The sequence below is a fragment of the Lingula anatina genome, chromosome 7 (assembly GCF_051362555.1).
Source record: "Lingula anatina isolate TDL-2025a chromosome 7, LinAna3.0, whole genome shotgun sequence".
NCBI classification, from domain to species: domain Eukaryota; kingdom Metazoa; phylum Brachiopoda; class Lingulata; order Lingulida; family Lingulidae; genus Lingula; species Lingula anatina.
In genome coordinates, this window is record NC_141773.1 from 11,526,494 (window position 1) to 11,545,566 (window position 19,073).

The 19,073-nt window shown below is 34.9% G+C and overlaps 2 protein-coding genes across 5 annotated transcripts; both read left to right on the forward strand.

Annotated features, from left to right (window-relative positions):
- The first annotated feature begins 1,515 nt into the window (after positions 1-1,515).
- LOC106165111 (uncharacterized) lies at positions 1,516-12,229 on the forward strand. 4 transcript variants are annotated; one of them, XM_087017179.1, is made up of 5 exons: positions 1,526-1,864; positions 8,789-9,632; positions 10,008-10,088; positions 10,319-10,440; positions 10,824-12,227. In XM_087017179.1, the coding sequence occupies exons 2-5, from the start codon at positions 8,966-8,968 to the stop codon at positions 10,932-10,934; spliced, it is 981 nt and encodes a 326-aa protein (XP_086873305.1). In that variant the 5' UTR covers positions 1,526-1,864; positions 8,789-8,965; the 3' UTR covers positions 10,935-12,227. The 4 variants fall into 4 exon arrangements, with proteins under 4 accessions (XP_086873307.1, XP_086873305.1, XP_086873306.1 ...); XM_087017180.1 differs by lacking the exon at positions 1,526-1,864 and adding an exon at positions 2,138-2,322; XM_087017181.1 differs by lacking the exon at positions 10,008-10,088 and having other exon boundaries at positions 1,516-1,864; positions 10,824-12,229.
- A 1,041-nt stretch (positions 12,230-13,270) lies between these two features.
- Positions 13,271-16,963, forward strand: LOC106165109 (uncharacterized). The gene is made up of 5 exons (XM_087018499.1): positions 13,271-13,405; positions 14,342-14,722; positions 15,116-15,382; positions 15,616-15,753; positions 16,014-16,963. Exons 1-5 carry the CDS (start codon positions 13,354-13,356, stop codon positions 16,184-16,186), a joined length of 1,011 nt encoding a protein of 336 aa, XP_086874625.1. The 5' UTR covers positions 13,271-13,353; the 3' UTR covers positions 16,187-16,963.
- Positions 16,964-19,073: the final 2,110 nt, after the last annotated feature.

Sequence of the window (19,073 nt, forward strand, 5' to 3'; positions counted from 1 at the left end):
GATACTGCAGATGTAAGAGTGAATAATGGTAACAGTTATAGTGCAGGTTAGAGTTCACTTGATATAGGTCATATGTCATGATCCTTTCCTATTATAATTCATGAAATCAGTCATTCGGTTACGTCGCACACACACACGAGCGCGCGCGCCTGCGCGTATAGCTAATATTTAACAAAATTGGGACATTTTAAAACAATACCAGAACAGTGGGTACCGGAGCTCGCGCCATTGTTTCATTGTTTAAAAGTCGATCGTCTCTGGGCGAATACGCAGTGTCCTTGTGTGCCCCACAAAGCATGTCTGAAACCGTATAAAATATAAAAAAATGTAGACGGCCCAGTTCACCATAAAGACTTTCGATTTTTTTTCTTTTGTGAGGCAGTTGAGTATGTGAAGTTCAACAACTGCCACTACTGTGCTATCCAATATTTGAATAAAAGAACTTGATTTTTTTAATTCAGTATTTTTAGTAACAATGCTTAATAAATCAGATCAGATAGCAACAACAAAATGATAATTTTTAGCTAAATTTCCAAGAGCGGAGTTTTAACAATACAAACATGAATAATTTTTAAAAATATAAATGAAAATTAATGAGTATAAAACAGATTGAAAGCAATGTAGACTAATATCTCAAAAGGACTTCATTTAAAAGGATATACTTTACAAAAGAAGTTTATAAACTTTCTACTATTTGACCGAGATGCCAAGCATATGACAAAGCGACTGTAATATTCTGGGTGTTTATTAGAAGTCATATTATATTTTGTAAACAGTAGGTGTGGCCGTCTTAATGGCTACAAAACTGCAATCATTTTAGGGTTGCTACTTTTCGCTTGCGTGAAAATAAATAAAATAAAATAAAAACTGGCCACGAAACTTGCACCACGCACATTTGAAGCATTCAGTTAGATGGTAATTCCACCTTTGATCCCTTTTTACTGCAATCTTTGAATTATTTTAATCGTCCTACATCCGATTCCCCATGCATGTTTGTAAGTTAATCAAGGATAGGAGAACTGCATGTAAAAACCTATCTATAATTGAACAGTTCTGAAGACATGAAATAGACCATATTTAGTATCATGTATAACAAAAATTAAGACCAGTAGTCGGACTTAGTTACATGTGGAAGAACGGGCTATTATATCTGCACTTTTAGTGTGTCGCATGTACTAGATCGGTTATATATTTGAATGTCTAGATTATACTTCAATGATCAAGGTCCGTTTCGTGTGGTATATGTATTTGTGTAGAAAACCAGAGGCCTTATATGTAAGCACTAGCCGACGTTATCGTAAGCCAGACCCTTTATCAAGTCATTATTTGTATGGTATATATGTTAACCAATAAAGCAAATTGATTTCAAAAATAGGTCATTCAAGTTAGCACAATTGCCCCTGATGTCAACAAGGTCAACATACTGTGAGAAATAATGCAATGCAGTGTCAGGGTTCACTTTAATTCAAAGTTTTTTTTTTTTTTGCTTCTCTTTCGCATTCCATTATTCTCATTGCACGCATACACAGTTAACAGTCAACGTGGGGTTTACATTCTGTCTTTTTATATGAAATGTTGACAAAGGTTATTTTTAGCTCTGCCGAAGATAAAAAACAATTTGAATTTCAGATTGGTAGCAGTCCAATGGATCCATTCCAATTTAGTGTAACACATACTGTCTAGCGTCCTACATATGTGTCACCAACCTTACAGAATTAATGTAGGTGCTTCAGTTGTTCCCCTTCGCAGTTTTTACATCCACTAGGTTTCTCTCAACGACAGGAGCTACATTACAATTTTAAGGTACTGGGGTCAGACGGTACGGCATAATTGTGACCTGGAGCGGATCCAGGATTATTTAAAGGTAAGGAGGGTGTCCGTGGATGTGAAGTCGACCCTCTCCCCCCTTGTCGGGGGTTTGGGGCCCGCTTAAGGACCCCGAAAAAATTGGTATTTTAGAGTGCAAAGAGTGCCATTTGGTACGGTTTAGAACTATGATTCAGCTAGTCAAAATTCTAATTTCAAGGGGACCATTGGCGTGATTTTTTAAGAAATTGAAGGGGGGGGGGGGCAGGACCGCTGACACCCCCCTAAATCCGCCACTGTTTGTCACCTACATGCATTTACATGTACATGTAGCACTGTACAAGGGCCACGTAAATGTGGGGAATCACCCCCGTCATCGCTATATTTAATTGGGTTATTTTCTTAAGTTTCGGTATCATTATAAAATCGGAACATGTTTTCAAGTGAGAGGGTAACTGGACAGGATGGGTCAAACAGTATTACTACTGGTGATTTTGAATTGTTGGTTGAGTCAAGGTAAGCTTAATTTTGATTTTCAACCGCCAGATTGCACAAAGATCGTAATCGGCTAGGGACCAATGTCTTTGATCGTTACACCGTTCGTTTGAGAGAAAATGACAGATATAAAAAATCCTGTACCAGGGTGGCAGTTTAAGGATGTATTTTTTTCTGCAGCACACCTAAATTGCAATGTAATAATCGGTTTTGATTTTCACAGAGATTTTTGGTTTTCACAGAGGCATTTTACTTTTCCGTCATTTTAAATAGTTTGTTATAGGCCCGTATTCCAGAATCTCCCTTTACCGTTAAGGGAGAGTTAAAGTCGACCTTATATGAAATTTGTATTCCAAGACCCTTCTTTATCTAACTTGAAAGGAATCACTTAACAATCATCCTTACCAAAGGAATCGGTCATTTCTAGAATCTGCCTTTGCTTTAAGATTTCCTTTATTTTCGGCTGAGGATTCCTTAAAATGTAAGGTCTGGAGTAACTTTTAGTCTTCCTTAAGCAGCATTCGTGTACAGTTCTCTTGTGAAAATCAGCTCCATGGTGGACTATGTAAACCAACATGCCTACCTAAATTCAAAATCATTAAATTCAACTAGAAAAGCCCTCCGAGAGTGGGGACCTCCGCCAAGGCAGCAAAGTCTCCACCCAATTTTTATTCTATAATGATTTAGTTTTTTGATTTTCGATTATTGATTGATTATTGATCCGGATCACCACCAAAAACTAATAATCTGTTCCTTGGCCCACTTGTGACAGATCCTGAAAATTTCATCACAATCGGGCCATAACTTTTTGAGTTATGGCCCGATTAGAAATTCATATTAACTGCTTTGAATATTTTTACAGCTTTTTATAGAAATTCATATTAACTGCTTTGAATATTTTTACAGCTTTTTATATATTGTTGGATCTTTGGCAAAATTAGTAATAGGCACTGGTCCCTCAAAACAAAAGAGAATATCATGTTTACATTCTTTATTCAATATATATAAATGTATGTACATATTCCACAGTATGGTATGCAACCAGCTTACTAGAGAATTGTTTTATAGATTTTTGAAAATTTAATGGTGTTGCTACTGCTTTTTAATTATAAGTTCTGTAAGTTATCACAAGTATCCAATATGTCTTGTCAAGCTGTGGCGTCACTGTCTTTTTCTTGTGTGAGTTCGAACTCCTGCCAGAATGAGTGGCTCGAACCTCCCTTGGCCAGACCGTGTCCATTGTCAGCATACTGCTTTAGTCACTTAATAATTGAAGAATTTCAGACAAAAGTCTTTTGCACATTGTTCAACTTTACTGTGATAAGTCTTTTGCACATTGTTCAACTTTACTGTGATGGCCTTCTTAACCTCCGTCTGAGTTGTGTTGAACCATTTGCGGATGTATTCTGAAAGTTAGACATTGTGAATTTCAATTAATTGTACATGTCTACAAAAATGCAAAATGATGAAGGAAAAATTTTCTAATGAGATCAATAATATTCATTGCACCAATTCTATTTTGAGCAATTCATAGCCTTTATTAGTTAACTGAATTTTTTTCAAAGACAAGGTATTAAAGCTGGATAATTTGTAAAAATATATATATATATAAAGAACATGAACATATTTCATAGGACCAAGTCCACAGGAACAATCAGAAATGTATTTTAAAAGGCAGACATTCGCAGAGTAGAAAACCATTACAGAGCTGCCAGGGCCAAAAATGTCCCAAAAACTATATGAAAACTCATTTCCGAGGGTAAACAGTAATTCCCTATTCTCACCAGTCTTTGCTTGACCTAAATCATCAGTCCAAACCACAAAAAAGCAATCCCCAAGTTAAAATTTATAGCTTTTGTGTAAGCAAAATAGTCAGATTTTCACAATGCACATTTCATTTCCATTATGTATAGGTTAGCAAAAAATATTTTTAAACAAACTATGGTGTTTACCTCACATTAAGGGTTGAAAAGAAATTAAAGGGAAAGAAAACTTGGCAAATAAACGATCCTGAAGAACGTGTGAGGTAATGAAATTTGCCCTGACAGCCCCTCTAACATGTTAATTGTATGTTATTTATTAGCATGGGTCTTCCTCAGTTATATATCATGATGGTCCCTTGGAGGCAGTTGTGGATAACATTAAATAGATAATTTTTAATAAATCACAAACCAAAAGTTAAATGAAATGTCATTTTTTTAGATTCAACTGCATTTAAAGAAATATGAACAATTGATCACAGTTTAATAAGAAATAAAGAGACTAAACAATGATTGCATTATGTATCCTTGTTTCTTGTAACTTGTTTAATGTAATATATATATATATATATATATATATATATATATATATATATATATATATATATATATATGATGTTAACAAGGTACACTACAAATTAGATCAATTAATTATCTCATATTCAATTTGATTAGATGCCCAAATGATCCAATGCATTACTGTAATACATACCTTCCTCAATCCGATTTTTCTACACTCTGTACCCTTCCACTATGCTCCTGAATTTAAACTGTCTTGATAGCTGTATACTAATTTGCTGTTTGTCTCATATAAACAAAGACTTAGACAGGATACCACACATCTGATAACACCTAATAGGCGGTTACTGTTACTAGTGTAACAATAGCTACAGGAGTAGTGACCTAATAATAGGTGCCAGGCTAACAAAAGAAATTCACAGTTGTTGAATCTGTGGTTATGGCTGGTGGAGTAGGGCATTCTCTAGCTAACATCAGTTGACTGTTAAACCTTATAAGTGATTGAGCATGGTTTATAATAAAATGTATCTTTATATTATTTTAATTTGTCCCCGTTTCCCATCCTTTATGAGGGACAGTACTATACCCATAATGTTCACTTATACTTTTACATTACATTTTATATATTAGGCAGGATTGCACTTTCACTTTTTAAAACAGCCAAGGTCAAGTAAAATCCGATTAGATAAGGTTGACGTTCAATATAATAGAAGAAATATGAAGTAAGTAAATATGATCACACAAAAAGTAAAAATACATTATATACTGATATTAAGACCAGTTTCATTATTTTTCATTCAACCCGGCTTTATAAAAAAATCACTATATGAATTAGCATAGTATTTCCTATAGGTTCCTATAGAAATTCCTGTAAGATTTCCTATAGGATCCTATAGGAATTTTTGTAATGGTCTGAAAATATATTAAAAATTATATACTGATATTTAGACCAGTTTCATTATTTTTCATATAACCTGGCCTTATAAAAATTCCCTATATGAATTAGCATAGGATTTCCTATACGTTCCTATAGAAATTCCTATTAGATTTCCTATAGGATCCTATAAGAATTTTTGTAATGGTATGAACATAAATAAAAAATAAAAATTATATACTAATATTTAGACTAGATTCATTATTTTTATTCAACCAGCCCTTATAAAAATTCCCTGTATGAATAAGCATAGGATTTCCTATAGGTTCCTATAGAAATTCCTATAAGATTTCCTATAGGATCCTATAGGAATTTTTGTAATGTTCTGAACATATATTAAAAATCAAAATAATATACTGATATTTAAACCAGATTCATTATTTTTCATTCAACCCGCCCTTATAAAAATTCCTTATATGAATTAGCATAGGGTTTCCTATAGGTTCCAATAGAAAATCCTATAAGATTCCCTACAGGTTCCTATAGAAATTCCTATAAGATTTCCTATAGGATCCTATAGGAATTTTTGTAATGGTCTGAAAATATATTAAAAATTATATACTGATATTTAGACCAGTTTCATTATTTTTCATATAACCTGGCCTTATAAAAATTCCCTATATGAATTAGCATAGGATTTCCTATACGTTCCTATAGAAATTCCTATTAGATTTCCTATAGGATCCTATAGGAATTTTTGTAATGGTATGAACATAAATAAAAAATAAAAATTATATACTAATATTTAGACTAGATTCATTATTTTTATTCAACCAGCCCTTATAAAAATTCCCTGTATGAATAAGCATAGGATTTCCTATAGGTTCCTATAGAAATTCCTATAAGATTTCCTATAGGATCCTATAGGAATTTTTGTAATGTTCTGAACATATATTAAAAATCAAAATAATATACTGATATTTAAACCAGATTCATTATTTTTCATTCAACCCGCCCTTATAAAAATTCCTTATATGAATTAGCATAGGGTTTCCTATAGGTTCCAATAGAAAATCCTATAAGATTCCCTACAGGTTCCTATAGAAATTCCTATAAGATTTCCTATAGGATCCTATAGGAATTTTTGTAATGGTCTGAACATAAATTAAAAATTATATACTGATATTTAGACCAGTTTCATTATTTTTCATATAACCTGGCCTTATAAAAATTCCCTATATGAATTAGCATAGGATTTCCTATACGTTCCTATAGAAATTCCTATTAGATTTCCTATAGGATCCTATAGGAATTTTTGTAATGGTATGAACATAAATAAAAAATAAAAATTATATACTAATATTTAGACTAGATTCATTATTTTTATTCAACCAGCCCTTATAAAAATTCCCTGTATGAATAAGCATAGGATTTCCTATAGGTTCCTATAGAAATTCCTATAAGATTTCCTATAGGATCCTATAGGAATTTTTGTAATGTTCTGAACATATATTAAAAATCAAAATAATATACTGATATTTAAACCAGATTCATTATTTTTCATTCAACCCGCCCTTATAAAAATTCCTTATATGAATTAGCATAGGGTTTCCTATAGGTTCCAATAGAAAATCCTATAAGATTCCCTACAGGTTCCTATAGAAATTCCTATAAGATTTCCTATAGGATCCTATAGGAATTTTTGTAATGGTCTGAACATAAATTAAAAATTATATACTGATATTTAGACCAGTTTCATTATTTTTCATATAACCTGGCCTTATAAAAATTCCCTATATGAATTAGCATAGGATTTCCTATACGTTCCTATAGAAATTCCTATTAGATTTCCTATAGGATCCTATAGGAATTTTTGTAATGGTATGAACATAAATAAAAAATAAAAATTATATACTAATATTTAGACTAGATTCATTATTTTTATTCAACCAGCCCTTATAAAAATTCCCTGTATGAATAAGCATAGGATTTCCTATAGGTTCCTATAGAAATTCCTATAAGATTTCCTATAGGATCCTATAGGAATTTTTGTAATGTTCTGAACATATATTAAAAATCAAAATAATATACTGATATTTAAACCAGATTCATTATTTTTCATTCAACCCGCCCTTATAAAAATTCCTTATATGAATTAGCATAGGGTTTCCTATAGGTTCCAATAGAAAATCCTATAAGATTCCCTACAGGTTCCTATAGAAATTCCTATAAGATTTCCTATAGGATCCTATAGGAATTTTTGTAATGGTCTGAACATAAATTAAAAATTATATACTGATATTTAGACCAGTTTCATTATTTTTCATATAACCTGGCCTTATAAAAATTCCCTATATGAATTAGCATAGGATTTCCTATACGTTCCTATAGAAATTCCTATTAGATTTCCTATAGGATCCTATAGGAATTTTTGTAATGGTATGAACATAAATTTTAAAAAATAATTTCAGCTTCAATGATTTGGTACAAAAACATTCCTAATGATAAAATATTTCTCCATAAAAGATTACTTTACAAATGATCAATTTTTCAAGATTTCTTTAAAATAGAAATTAAAGAATTTCTATAGAATCCTATAGAAGACTATAAGATTGTGCATTATAAACAATAAAAAGCATTTTTGCTTTAACAGTGATATATAATTGACAATTCCACTGATAAAATTGACCTATATCAAATATATTTTGTTTAGAATGATATTTGTTTATAAGATATGTATTTTTCTCAAGATTTTAACTTACAACAATTTCCTATAGGATCCTATAGGAAATTTTCGTAAGGGTAGGCTTTTCTCTGTTGACTAGATGCATCAGTAGCTGCTTTTCTATATCAGAAAAGGGTCTACGACTTTGTTTTTCTCATCCTCCAAACCATTCTTTTCTCTTCTTGGCATACTTGCTTTATTCACTAAATTTGGCTTAGATCAAAACATCCACATGCAGTGATAATGTCCATATGCACCGTTGCATGACTGAAGTTGATCAGTTGACCCTAATTATACAACATTACTGAGGCGTTTTTAACGAGGAGGGTGTCACAAATGCCTACTCTTACCAATGAGGAGCTCCTTTATGTCAGTGACCCTTACCTAAAGGCTGGCTTTTGTCAAAGTAATTCCTTATCAAAGGAGAGGCTAAAGTGTGATCTTAGAATACCATTTCGTTAGGACTTCTTTTACCAAGGAACACCTCGTCAAAGGAAGTCTTTATAAAAGTTGACTTTAGGCCTATTTTAAGGAACATCTTGGAACACGGGCCATAATTTTGTTTAGAAATATAAAGCAGTATTTAAGCCAACCTTATTTTCATTTTAGTTGGACAGATGTGGACTGAATCCGACAGACCACTGCAGACCACCATCGCAGACCACTTGTTTCCACTACTAATATTCGGAAATAATTGAACTCTCCGCACTAAAATAGTTAAACTGTAAAAATTTAGCAAACACATGCCTCAAGGTAGGGATATTTCCTATCCACATCTAGACGGACATGGCACAAAACGCGTTTGGGTCTGTCAATGCATGTGATGTGAAATATCAGTCTGAACAGAGAAGGCTTGCAAGTTTTAAAGAATGGCCGGGAGAGAATGAAACCAACTGCACGAAGCTAGCCAAACATGGCTTTTTCTACACCGGCAATAAAGACGAGGTACAATGCTTTTCCTGTGCGGTCAGAATTAAAGGCTGGGATAGAAAATATTGCCCTCTGGATGTACATCGTCGCCAGAGTCCAAACTGCAATTTCATTAACCACCGGGAATCTGGGAATCAACCTTTGTTTTACAACAATTGTTTGGTTGACGCTATTTGTAATGGCGATCCGTTTCCAAAATTGTCTCCAGTTATCCAACAGAACTCAAGCGGAACATACTATGGCACACCGCCAGGTGAATTACTAAGCAGAGACACAGATGTGGTGACCACAATCGAATCGAACAATTGCATCCCAGAAGACATCAGTAATGATAATTACTGTGAAACCAACGCAACAATCCCTGTACCAACAGGACTACAATTTACTCCAAATGAACAAATATCCAAATATCCATGTTTTCCTCAGTCGTCTAATCAAAGCATTGGCGTTGATAGAAACACTAGTGCGCCCACTGTAGCAAAATTGAAGCCAACACCCTCACAACACAACGATGGCACCTTACGTAAGTTTGATAAACACATTAGATTATTTTAGAATATGTTTAACCAATTTTCTTGGGGAGGAAGTACTTTGTGTGCCAATGAGGCAACTAAATGGTTTATTTCATTTGCTGGTACTGCCCATCGAAAATTATTCTATAGAAATCAGTTCCTTGGTAAGCATAAGAAGCCTAATGTATCATCTGATGAGTGTTTGCAAATCAATCTGTTGAAATATGCGGCATCTACCGGGTACGCACGGGCCCGCGTGTGCATGTTTTAGTATTCATACAAATACATTGCATACCGTATATTTTTTGTGTGCACATGTGCCCTTCAGTGCACATAGGTATTTCTGAAAAATCGATTATTTAATTATATTATATCTTATGTTTCAGAATTAAAAGGCGGCGGATGCACTGTGGATACCCCCAAACATCTTTTTAAAGATCTGCCAACGTCTTGTCCCGCTCGTCTAGGTAAATATAAATGTACAATATGATAATGCTTTCTGACAGCACATTCAAATGCATGCAGTTAAAATAAGCCCGGTAAAAGTTTAAGCCTGTAGGAGTTACTCAGTGAACGTCGTGCTTGATTATAAAAATATATTGATATTTCGATAAATTGGTTCTTCTGTGTGATGGCAGTCATACTACTGTCATTACATACGCGCCGAAACGTGATAGGGCTACCGTAAATATTTCAGGTTCCAGGAGCGGAGAAAACCACTTGCCATATGGACTTGACTTCGGAAACGGGCAAGCGAAAGAAATACCTGGTATTGCCCATGTGGAAAAACATACACCTTGCGAAGAAGTACATCCTCCCGTAAGTTGTAGTCATGGATACTGATACGCGGTTAAAGCACTCCAAGCCAGGATTGCCCCGCCAAATACTCATATTTTATGAATTTTTACTTACCAACCTTTAATCTTCCTTTTTTTAATGTGCGCCAAGAAAAAAACTGGCTTGGATTGCTTTAAGAGCACGTAAAGTGTATTCACTCTATAAAAATAAAGCGACTGACATGGCAACCAACTTGCAATATATGTTTATCTGAATTGTCGCACGTTTGAAGAAAGTGAAAAAAGAAGAATTGCAATAAAGAAAATAACATTCCAGTCGTGTAAATACTAGTAGTCATTAGAAAGGCAGAAAATCAGAATCATCTTTAAACGCTGTTATATTGACGTTTAATTTTATTATTATAGTATTACCCACCACGTGACTCTCATCAGGGAATTTTGGATTCTTCAAACAGCGATGAGAACGGATCTGGAAGCGATGTAGCGGAATGCAATTTGCCAGGAGTGAAGAAGTAACCATGATAATTTTTTAAAAAAAATATGTCATCGTCCTGATTACACGTGCACGTTTCAAAAAATAAAAAAAATTGATGAAAGTCTAGAAAAAAGTTGAGTGGCGGTCAACCAGGCCTAACGCAACGACAAAGACATGCTATTAGTATACAGGTTGACCTGAGCATCTATCAGTTCATTTAACTGCGGCGATAACTAGTGGCACTTGCAGATGACATTTCACGACCTACTTTAACCGTTTGCATTGATTTTTGGCTATATATTATAAATGTTCTTTTTGTGTCGCATGTGGACAGATCAGATTGATATTGCCTTTAGGTCATGTTTATTTTTAGCTGTTCGCGGAATTCCAAAATTAGTTGGGTTTTTCCGTTGTGGTAGTTGCGTATATACATTGTGTATGTTGGGGCGATGTTGCACACCTACAACATGGCTACAAAGCCACAAACCTTGCTTCCAAATGCCCCTTAGGCCAAATTTTCTTAGCCCGAATTTTTTGTATCCAATTTTTGGGCCCTTTCACGATCTTTTCATTTCCTTCGAAGGTTCTTAGCCCGAAGATATTTTATGGTACCATGCCATTAAATTTGAACAGATGAGCTAATTATCTTTAAAAAATCTATATTTAATAGTTTTACCCAAATTACACATATCCTGTAACCACCAGTGAAGATTAAATATTCAATCAAATTCAAGTCGTATCGACACATACCCATCACGACACAGTAACGATTGGAAATGAAGTAAGACACTGACAAGTATGTACTGACAAGAACAAGAACTGACATTTAAAATCAAAAACATGCAAAGGACCCTGCTATAAGAACAGTGAATCAGGCATCTATAAAATTCCTTATAGTACAACATTGATGAACTTAGAAAAAATATATTCACAATTTATTTGATGTATTACAGCCAGAGATGCATATGACATAATATTTTGTTGAACATTTTACAATGCATAGGAAAGTTTGGCGTATCTTTGCAACCCCACAAATGAAATTTGTGCAAAATTGTTGGTAAATAATAACTTTTGCTGACTCGTCGCATCATAGTTTTTAGGATGATGAGTCTCATTGAATATTTGATATATAATTTTTATCCCTAAGGCCATAACATTTAATACAGGCAACAATTTGCTACATTGTTATTATTGTTAAAACGATTAGGATAGAGGGGTTATATAATAAAAGCGGCCTGGTGTGGCCAAATCACGAACAAACAATATTCCTTGTTACCTTCTTTCTTGCTATGAATGAGACTATAAAAGTTTGTGGTACACTGAGATGGAGGAGACATAAATACTGGTATACATAATATATATGACTTAACAAGTAAGGCTCTTGTGTTGATTTTATTCAGTGGCAGTGGATGCCGCGTTTGCTTTTATTTCGAAGATAAAAATTACCATTTGAACTTCAGTCTGGCAGCTCTCCATGACCGACAACGCCTAAGTTCTGAACAACACATGCTTTCGGACGTGTATGTCAGAAAAATTAGAGAAGTTATGTAGGAACTTGAGAGGTTCCCCTTCGCCGTTTTTACGTGTACTTTATCTCAAGGACAAAAAGAGCACTGCAGTATGTAGGCGCTGGGGTCAGACACTACGACACAATTGTGATCCAGGATTATTTGAAGGTGGGGAGGGGGTCCGTGAATGCGAAGTCGGCCCTCTCCTCCCCTCCCCCCCCCCCCCCCCCCCTTGTCGTGGGGTTCGGGTGCCCTCTGAAGGGCACCGAAAAAATCGTATTTTAGAGGGAGAACAGTGCCATTGGGTACGGTTTAGAACTATGATTTATTTAATTCTAATTTCAAGAAGGGACCATTTTCCGTGATTTTTTTTTAGAAATCGAAGAGGGGGGGGGGGGCAGGAACCCTGACACCCCCTAAATCCGCCACTGTTTGTGATTTACATGCAAGTTTGAATTTTATTTCACTGTAACATATGCCTTCACCTGGGTGGATAAAAATGACAATATAAATATAATTTTAGTGAATATGCTATTAAACATGTAGCACTGTACAAGAGTCACGTAAATGCGGGGAATCACCATCGTCATCGCTATATTTAATTGGTTTCTTTTTTAAGTTTCGCTTTCATTATAAAATCGGAACATGTTTTAAAGTGAGATGATTCAGCTCGTCAAAATTCTAACTTCAAGAGGGGACCATTGGCGTGATTTTTTAAGAATTTGAAGGAGGGGGGGGGGGGTCAGGACCCCTGACAACCCCCTAAATCCTCCAATGTTTGTGACCTACATGCATTAACATGTACGTGTAGCACTGTACAAGAGTCACGTGTGGGGAATCACCCTCGTCATCGCTATATTTCACTGGGTTTTTTTTTTTGTTTCGGTATCGTTAGAAACATGTTTAGAAACATGTAGAAAGATGTTTTAAAGTGAGAGGGTAACTGGACAGGATGGTTCAGGCACTAGTACTTCTTGTGATTTTGAAGTGTTGGTTGGGTCAAGGTGAGCTTAATATAGATTTTCAACCGCCAGAGTGCACAAAGGTCGTATAATCGTCTTTGGACTGAGGCTATTGATAGTTACACTGTTCCTTTGGCTGAAAATAGGACATTTAAACTGTACTGGGGCCAGGACCGCACACTAGTAATGGTCGCTTTTCTCCAGCGCACATGTACCGGTACAATGTAGAGCAGAAATTCATGAATTAGCCCGAGGCATATAAGGATATATAGTGAAAACTCCATTTGTGACCCTGGTAGAGGGTAGTGTACATAACCCAGTTGTTAGTGTTTATGAGCGTACAATACTGTAACTTCAGCTGGATGCAATATGACGTCTTTGCTAAGATCACGACGAATAATTGTGTGGTCACATGCTAATTGGGACGCGTAATGATTGGTCAAGATGATGTAACAAGTGCGGTGGAAGTACAAGTGGCTGTTATAACGGCACCTGGGCGACTCCTACTTATTATTTCGCGTCATAAATGGGATTGGGTCTAAGGCCGCAATCTTGTATAAAATTTACATGACATTTTAATTAAAACAGGGGCGGCATTACCCATCGTAGAACAGTGTCCCAAAATATGATTAAAGAAAATATCGTTCAAAATAATATTATTATTATTTGTATATTAATATAAGGTCTTAAAAGAAATAATGCATCACTTTGTAAGATGCACACTCGCTTTTAACACACGCACACGCAACCACACGGTTAAATTTCCGTGCAATAATTTACGATTTCAAACGTGACACCCATGACAACTTTTGAAGGTCTTATGAAACAGAGCTGATGAAGGTTGAAATATTGTGAACTCCATTTCAAAACGTACATGAAAGACATAGTATAAGAGATAATTTCATTTTCAACATTATCTTAACTTAAAACAACTGAATTAATTAAAACATACACTCTGTTAACAAACTTTGTTTCCAGTGTTTTGCTCTCCAGTGGCTTTGGAAGAATCCACAGACATAGATACTGTGTATGCACGAGAGAATGGAACTGTCGCACTCCAGTGGTCACTGTTTATTGGTGAAAATGCAGGCAGGTCGTCGGTGAACGTCATGATCAAAAAGAGAGACGCTCTGCTTTGTCAGTGGGTAAAGGCACACTGGGAGGTAAACCAGTGCGACCCAGGAATGAAATTAACAATCAACCCAGAACAAGTGCGTGTACCGGGTCCAACCAACATTAATGTCACGTTTTCCTTCGAGAACAAGAAGCGCACCGATGATGGGATATACGACTGTCGTTTTGTGATTGACGAAAAATGGCGCGAAATGCAAAAACTAGAGAAAAAGTTAGAAACACCAGGTATGTTTCTGGTAAAGATAGTGCCTACAACTGTGTGTAATTCACGTTGTTGTTTTTTTATTGAAAGTATTATGACAATACAACCGACACTGAAATCAACCTCGAAACATATTTTACATCAGTTAATTCATCCGTTTAAGATTGACCTTTACAATAAATAAATAAATAAATAAATAAATAAATAAATAAATAAATAAACTATCTATCCGTCATTTAATAGTTTTTGTTCAAACTTTATTTTCCTTTATAACTAAATGTTTGGAATTGCATATAAGTGAGATCATTGTGCTAGTTTTTGTAAAAGAATCAAAATATAATAAACAAGATTTCGTAAATAAGTGGGATTGCTAGAGTGGCAATTTTAAAACTTTAGATCTTTTCTTTCTTTCTTAGCTGAACCAAATGTGACTGCGACTAACAACGACTCATCCATTACGTGCTTTGTCAGTGGCGGCCGACCAAAACCTGCTAAAACGATCCTCCTTCTAAATGGAACCGAAATATCACGCTCTGAGTGCACATACTGCCGCAATAATTCGAAGTGCTCTTCAATCCATTCCGTAGAAAAGTTAACCGGTATATACAAGTGCAGAGTGGAACTTGTCGGAGACGTCGTTGACAGTGCCGAAGTGGACATCCCATTTACAACAAAAGATACCCGTAAGTAGTCCACTTTCAACAGATGACTTACAGAAATTTCTGTGATGATAATCAAAATCCCCTTCTCTCTCTCTCTTCTCTCGAAACTTATACCGATTTCTTTATAAATGTTTTTCATTTTCAAGAGCAACTCCTCACTGTTTTATTTATTTATTAGTTAATTTATTTATTTGTTTATTTAGTGTATCCAATATCATTTCCTTTAATTTTTCTTAATTATATTCAAACGACAGACAACCAAACAAGTGCTGTGAGAAATGTCTGCGTGAATGTCGTGCAGACTGTTATAGCAGTATTATCAGTTCATGTCTTTGGAGTGATAATAATTGTTGTACTGGTATATCGAATTTGGAATCCCGTAAAAACCCCCGGTAAGTAATAACACACACCACACAAAAACTTTTTAAACCCTATGCATTTGTATCAGTGTGACTCGTTTACCTAATCCAGACAAAGCTACTTTAATAAGACTATTAACTATACAAAAACTTTTGTCCATTTCTGTGGAAAAAAAGCTAAATTGTATCTTAAAGTGTTGTTATTTACAGGTTTTGTATGTGACTTTAAGCTTTTGTTTAAATTGATAAATACTTCCCACTTCTTTTGCACGACGTTTGTTTTATACTTCCAGCTAACGATGTTATCCACCAGGCAGAAGAAGAAACGGAACACTGTGTTGCCCATTACACAGACTCCTCTGGTTCAGTTGAGATTGTCGCGCCTGCCGAAAATGAAAACGAACCTTGCGTTTCCCAAAATCAGGCCACGTCTCACAGAAAATTTGAAGTCCTCTTCTGTGGCTAAAATGTTAGTTAGTAAACTTACTGCATGACTTACTAAGTTGTGTTTCACAACAAATTATTAAAGGCAAGATTTATCTATCAGAATTTCAGCAACTATCTAGAAATCTTAGCTTACTAAAAAAAAAAGCAAACAAACAAAAACAAAAAAAAAAAAAAAAAACATCTGCAACTCATTTAAAAACTGATACCAGCAATGATGCCCATATTGAAAGTAATTGAAAACAGACATACAATAATGATAAGGCAAATATTGAAAATGACAATGGCGGTTTACATTATCTGTCATGAAATATTAAACAGTGAATGACGATTCATATCAACAAGAGTCCAGGTCAACATGATTCACGCCGAGAACGGACAGTATAGACACAAAAAATAAAGTTTGTCATAAAAGCATGATTCACATTTGGTTGATACATGTATATTTAGTGTAAAAACGGGTCACACTGTGTGCGCACTGATCCAGATACAGTGTGAAGTTTTTCTATTGATCTTAGCTATGAAGATAAATGTGCAGCCATTTTTGTACATAATAAAGTGTTAGTCGGCTGCAGTGTTTGCTTTCATGCGATGTCAGCTGATTCAACTGTGCGACATATTTATCCAAAATGGTATCAAAACTGACACTACGCGATACTAATTACCATTCACTGTGATCTAATGGCATTTTTGCCATTTTATGAGTACATTTATTGTGTAGCATCTGGCGAGATTGAATATATATATATTTTTTCAATGTATTGAGTATAGAAATATCAATATTATTTGTTTCTTGTTGCTTATGTCTTCGTGTTAAAGACACCAGCTAAATGTTTACGCACTACAGTAGCAGACGATGTTTTTAGTTAAGCTCTACTGTATTACTGTATTTGTATGGGGAAAATATATGCTGGTAATTATCCTTTCAAGCTCGTAAGGACTCAAAGGGTGAACAAGCTTCCAAAAACCGTGCGTTCCCATGCTTCATTTTCATTTCCATTCAACCTTTATTTGGTTAAGAGCACAAATGTTTGAATGAATACTGTTGACCCAAATCTTGTTGGTTTCTCTTTCATTGTATGCATGCAAAGTCAACAATGATTCACGAGACATGGGATTTGAACAATATTTGTCCCTTTTTTATCTTAAGCCGAAAAACAAGTATTGGCAATCTATTTTTTTGCTCTGGTGAAATTTCCATCATTTCTCGTTGCGGTAGTTGCGTATGCTGTGTTGAAGTGCACACCTACCACATGGATCCGCCTTATTGGTATATATTTTTGACACCTTATATTATTTAAAACTAAAAACAAACATCACACAAAAAGGCACTTTTTAACACGCTGTTTAATAACCTTTCTTTGTGGAAGAAACAGAAGCGAAAGAAGTGTTTCACGGCTGTCGTTTTTTAAACCAGGCAATTTTTCATAATAATTCCTAAATTTTTCCAAAATAAAATTCTTATCTTTAGTGGGCGATGCAGTTCTATTATAATTCACCTGAGCTTCATTGCAGAGGGTTATTTTCTTTGCCGCTTCCTCGAATCCTGTGTCTCTAATGTTGCTGATTCGTTTCAGCAGAAAGTCGCTTGCAATTACTGCAACAGCTCCACGAAATTTTGCATACTAATGTCCATATTGTTTGGTGAATTTTGATTTTCCTCTGGTCCTTTTTAATGCACTAGTACATTTTGAATTCAGGTGGTTTTATATTGTTAATTAAAACTACGGTCAGCTGAAATAGAATTAATGTTTAATTATTAAAATACATGTACAGTAAAATCTTCAAATACTATTGCATTAATTACACTGATTACTAAGCATTAGCTTATTACTTACATGTTTGTTAAGTCTTAGGCCACACTTTTTTATTTTTATGGATGACATCCTCTGAGTACCCCAAAATCGGTGCGAGAGGGCGAAAAAAAAAACAGTCCAAAAAAAAAAATACTGCATTAGTAAAGGAATGCTTTCAGTACACAGCTGGAAACACAAATTTTACCATAGAAACACGAATCAAACTAACAATATGTCTATATCCATGCTCTCAAAATATTAAAGCATTGCGAATACTTCGTAGAAATGTAAAAAAAAGTCACAAATAAATATACTTCATATTACCAAATCTATTCAAGGTTATTTCATGCATTTTGTTGGTAAAGCAATTAATAAAACAAATATCAAACAAACAGTGTGTCTTTATTTGTATTCTCAGAATATTAAAGCACTTTGAACACTTCACAGAAATGTTTAAAAAATGATGCAAAGATATGCTTAATACTACCAAATCTATTAAAGGTCATTTCGGACGATGCTATTTCGTCTACTTCGACTCACACGCAGCAGCCAAACTGTCAGGTGGCCTGTCCGACCTTCAGCACACCAAATACCTCGACGCCCTTGTGGACCCATTTTTCGCTACAGAAAACCTGGTATGTGCTGCTTTTTACAGAATGTCACAGAAATTTTTCGGGCGATAATCGCTGGCTGCCGCCAGCCTTTCGCATAATTGTAAAAAGGTGATATCTCCATGCCCAATATCAAAGGCATACCAATCCAAAACGACGGCGCCCGTTCTCTTTATGACTTTTATTGTAGTGTAATTTGAAAGTAATCCTACAAATGAATTTGACGGCAAAGCGGCCACATTTGCACGTGGCGATAATATGCATGCGCAGAAAGCTCATTTCCTGGCAAATTCAATAACGACGTTTGCGACAACCGACTTCGGGGAGGGGGGGGTATTTTTTTTTTTTTTTTTCGGAGAACGGGCAAAAATCGGTGCGCGCGCAGGATGTCATCCATAAAAATAAAAAAGTGTGGCCTTATCTACAAAGCTAAGTAAGCCACGCCACACACTAGAAGGTGCTCTTGATACTGCAGATGTAAGAGTGAATAATGAGTAACAGT

Coding starts and splice junctions, on each gene's coding strand:
- LOC106165111 (XM_087017179.1), top strand. CDS start 8,966: ATGGCACAAAACGCGTTTGGGTCTGTCAATGCATGTGATGTGAAATAT. Junction 9,633..10,007: donor ACACAACGATGGCACCTTAC/GTAAGTTTGATA, acceptor CTTATGTTTCAG/AATTAAAAGGCGGCGGATGC. Junction 10,441..10,823: donor GCGAAGAAGTACATCCTCCC/GTAAGTTGTAGT, acceptor TTATTATTATAG/TATTACCCACCACGTGACTC.
- LOC106165109 (XM_087018499.1), top strand. CDS start 13,354: ATGGTTCAGGCACTAGTACTTCTTGTGATTTTGAAGTGTTGGTTGGGT. Junction 13,406..14,341: donor GAAGTGTTGGTTGGGTCAAG/GTGAGCTTAATA, acceptor CTTTGTTTCCAG/TGTTTTGCTCTCCAGTGGCT. Junction 15,754..16,013: donor GAATCCCGTAAAAACCCCCG/GTAAGTAATAAC, acceptor TTATACTTCCAG/CTAACGATGTTATCCACCAG.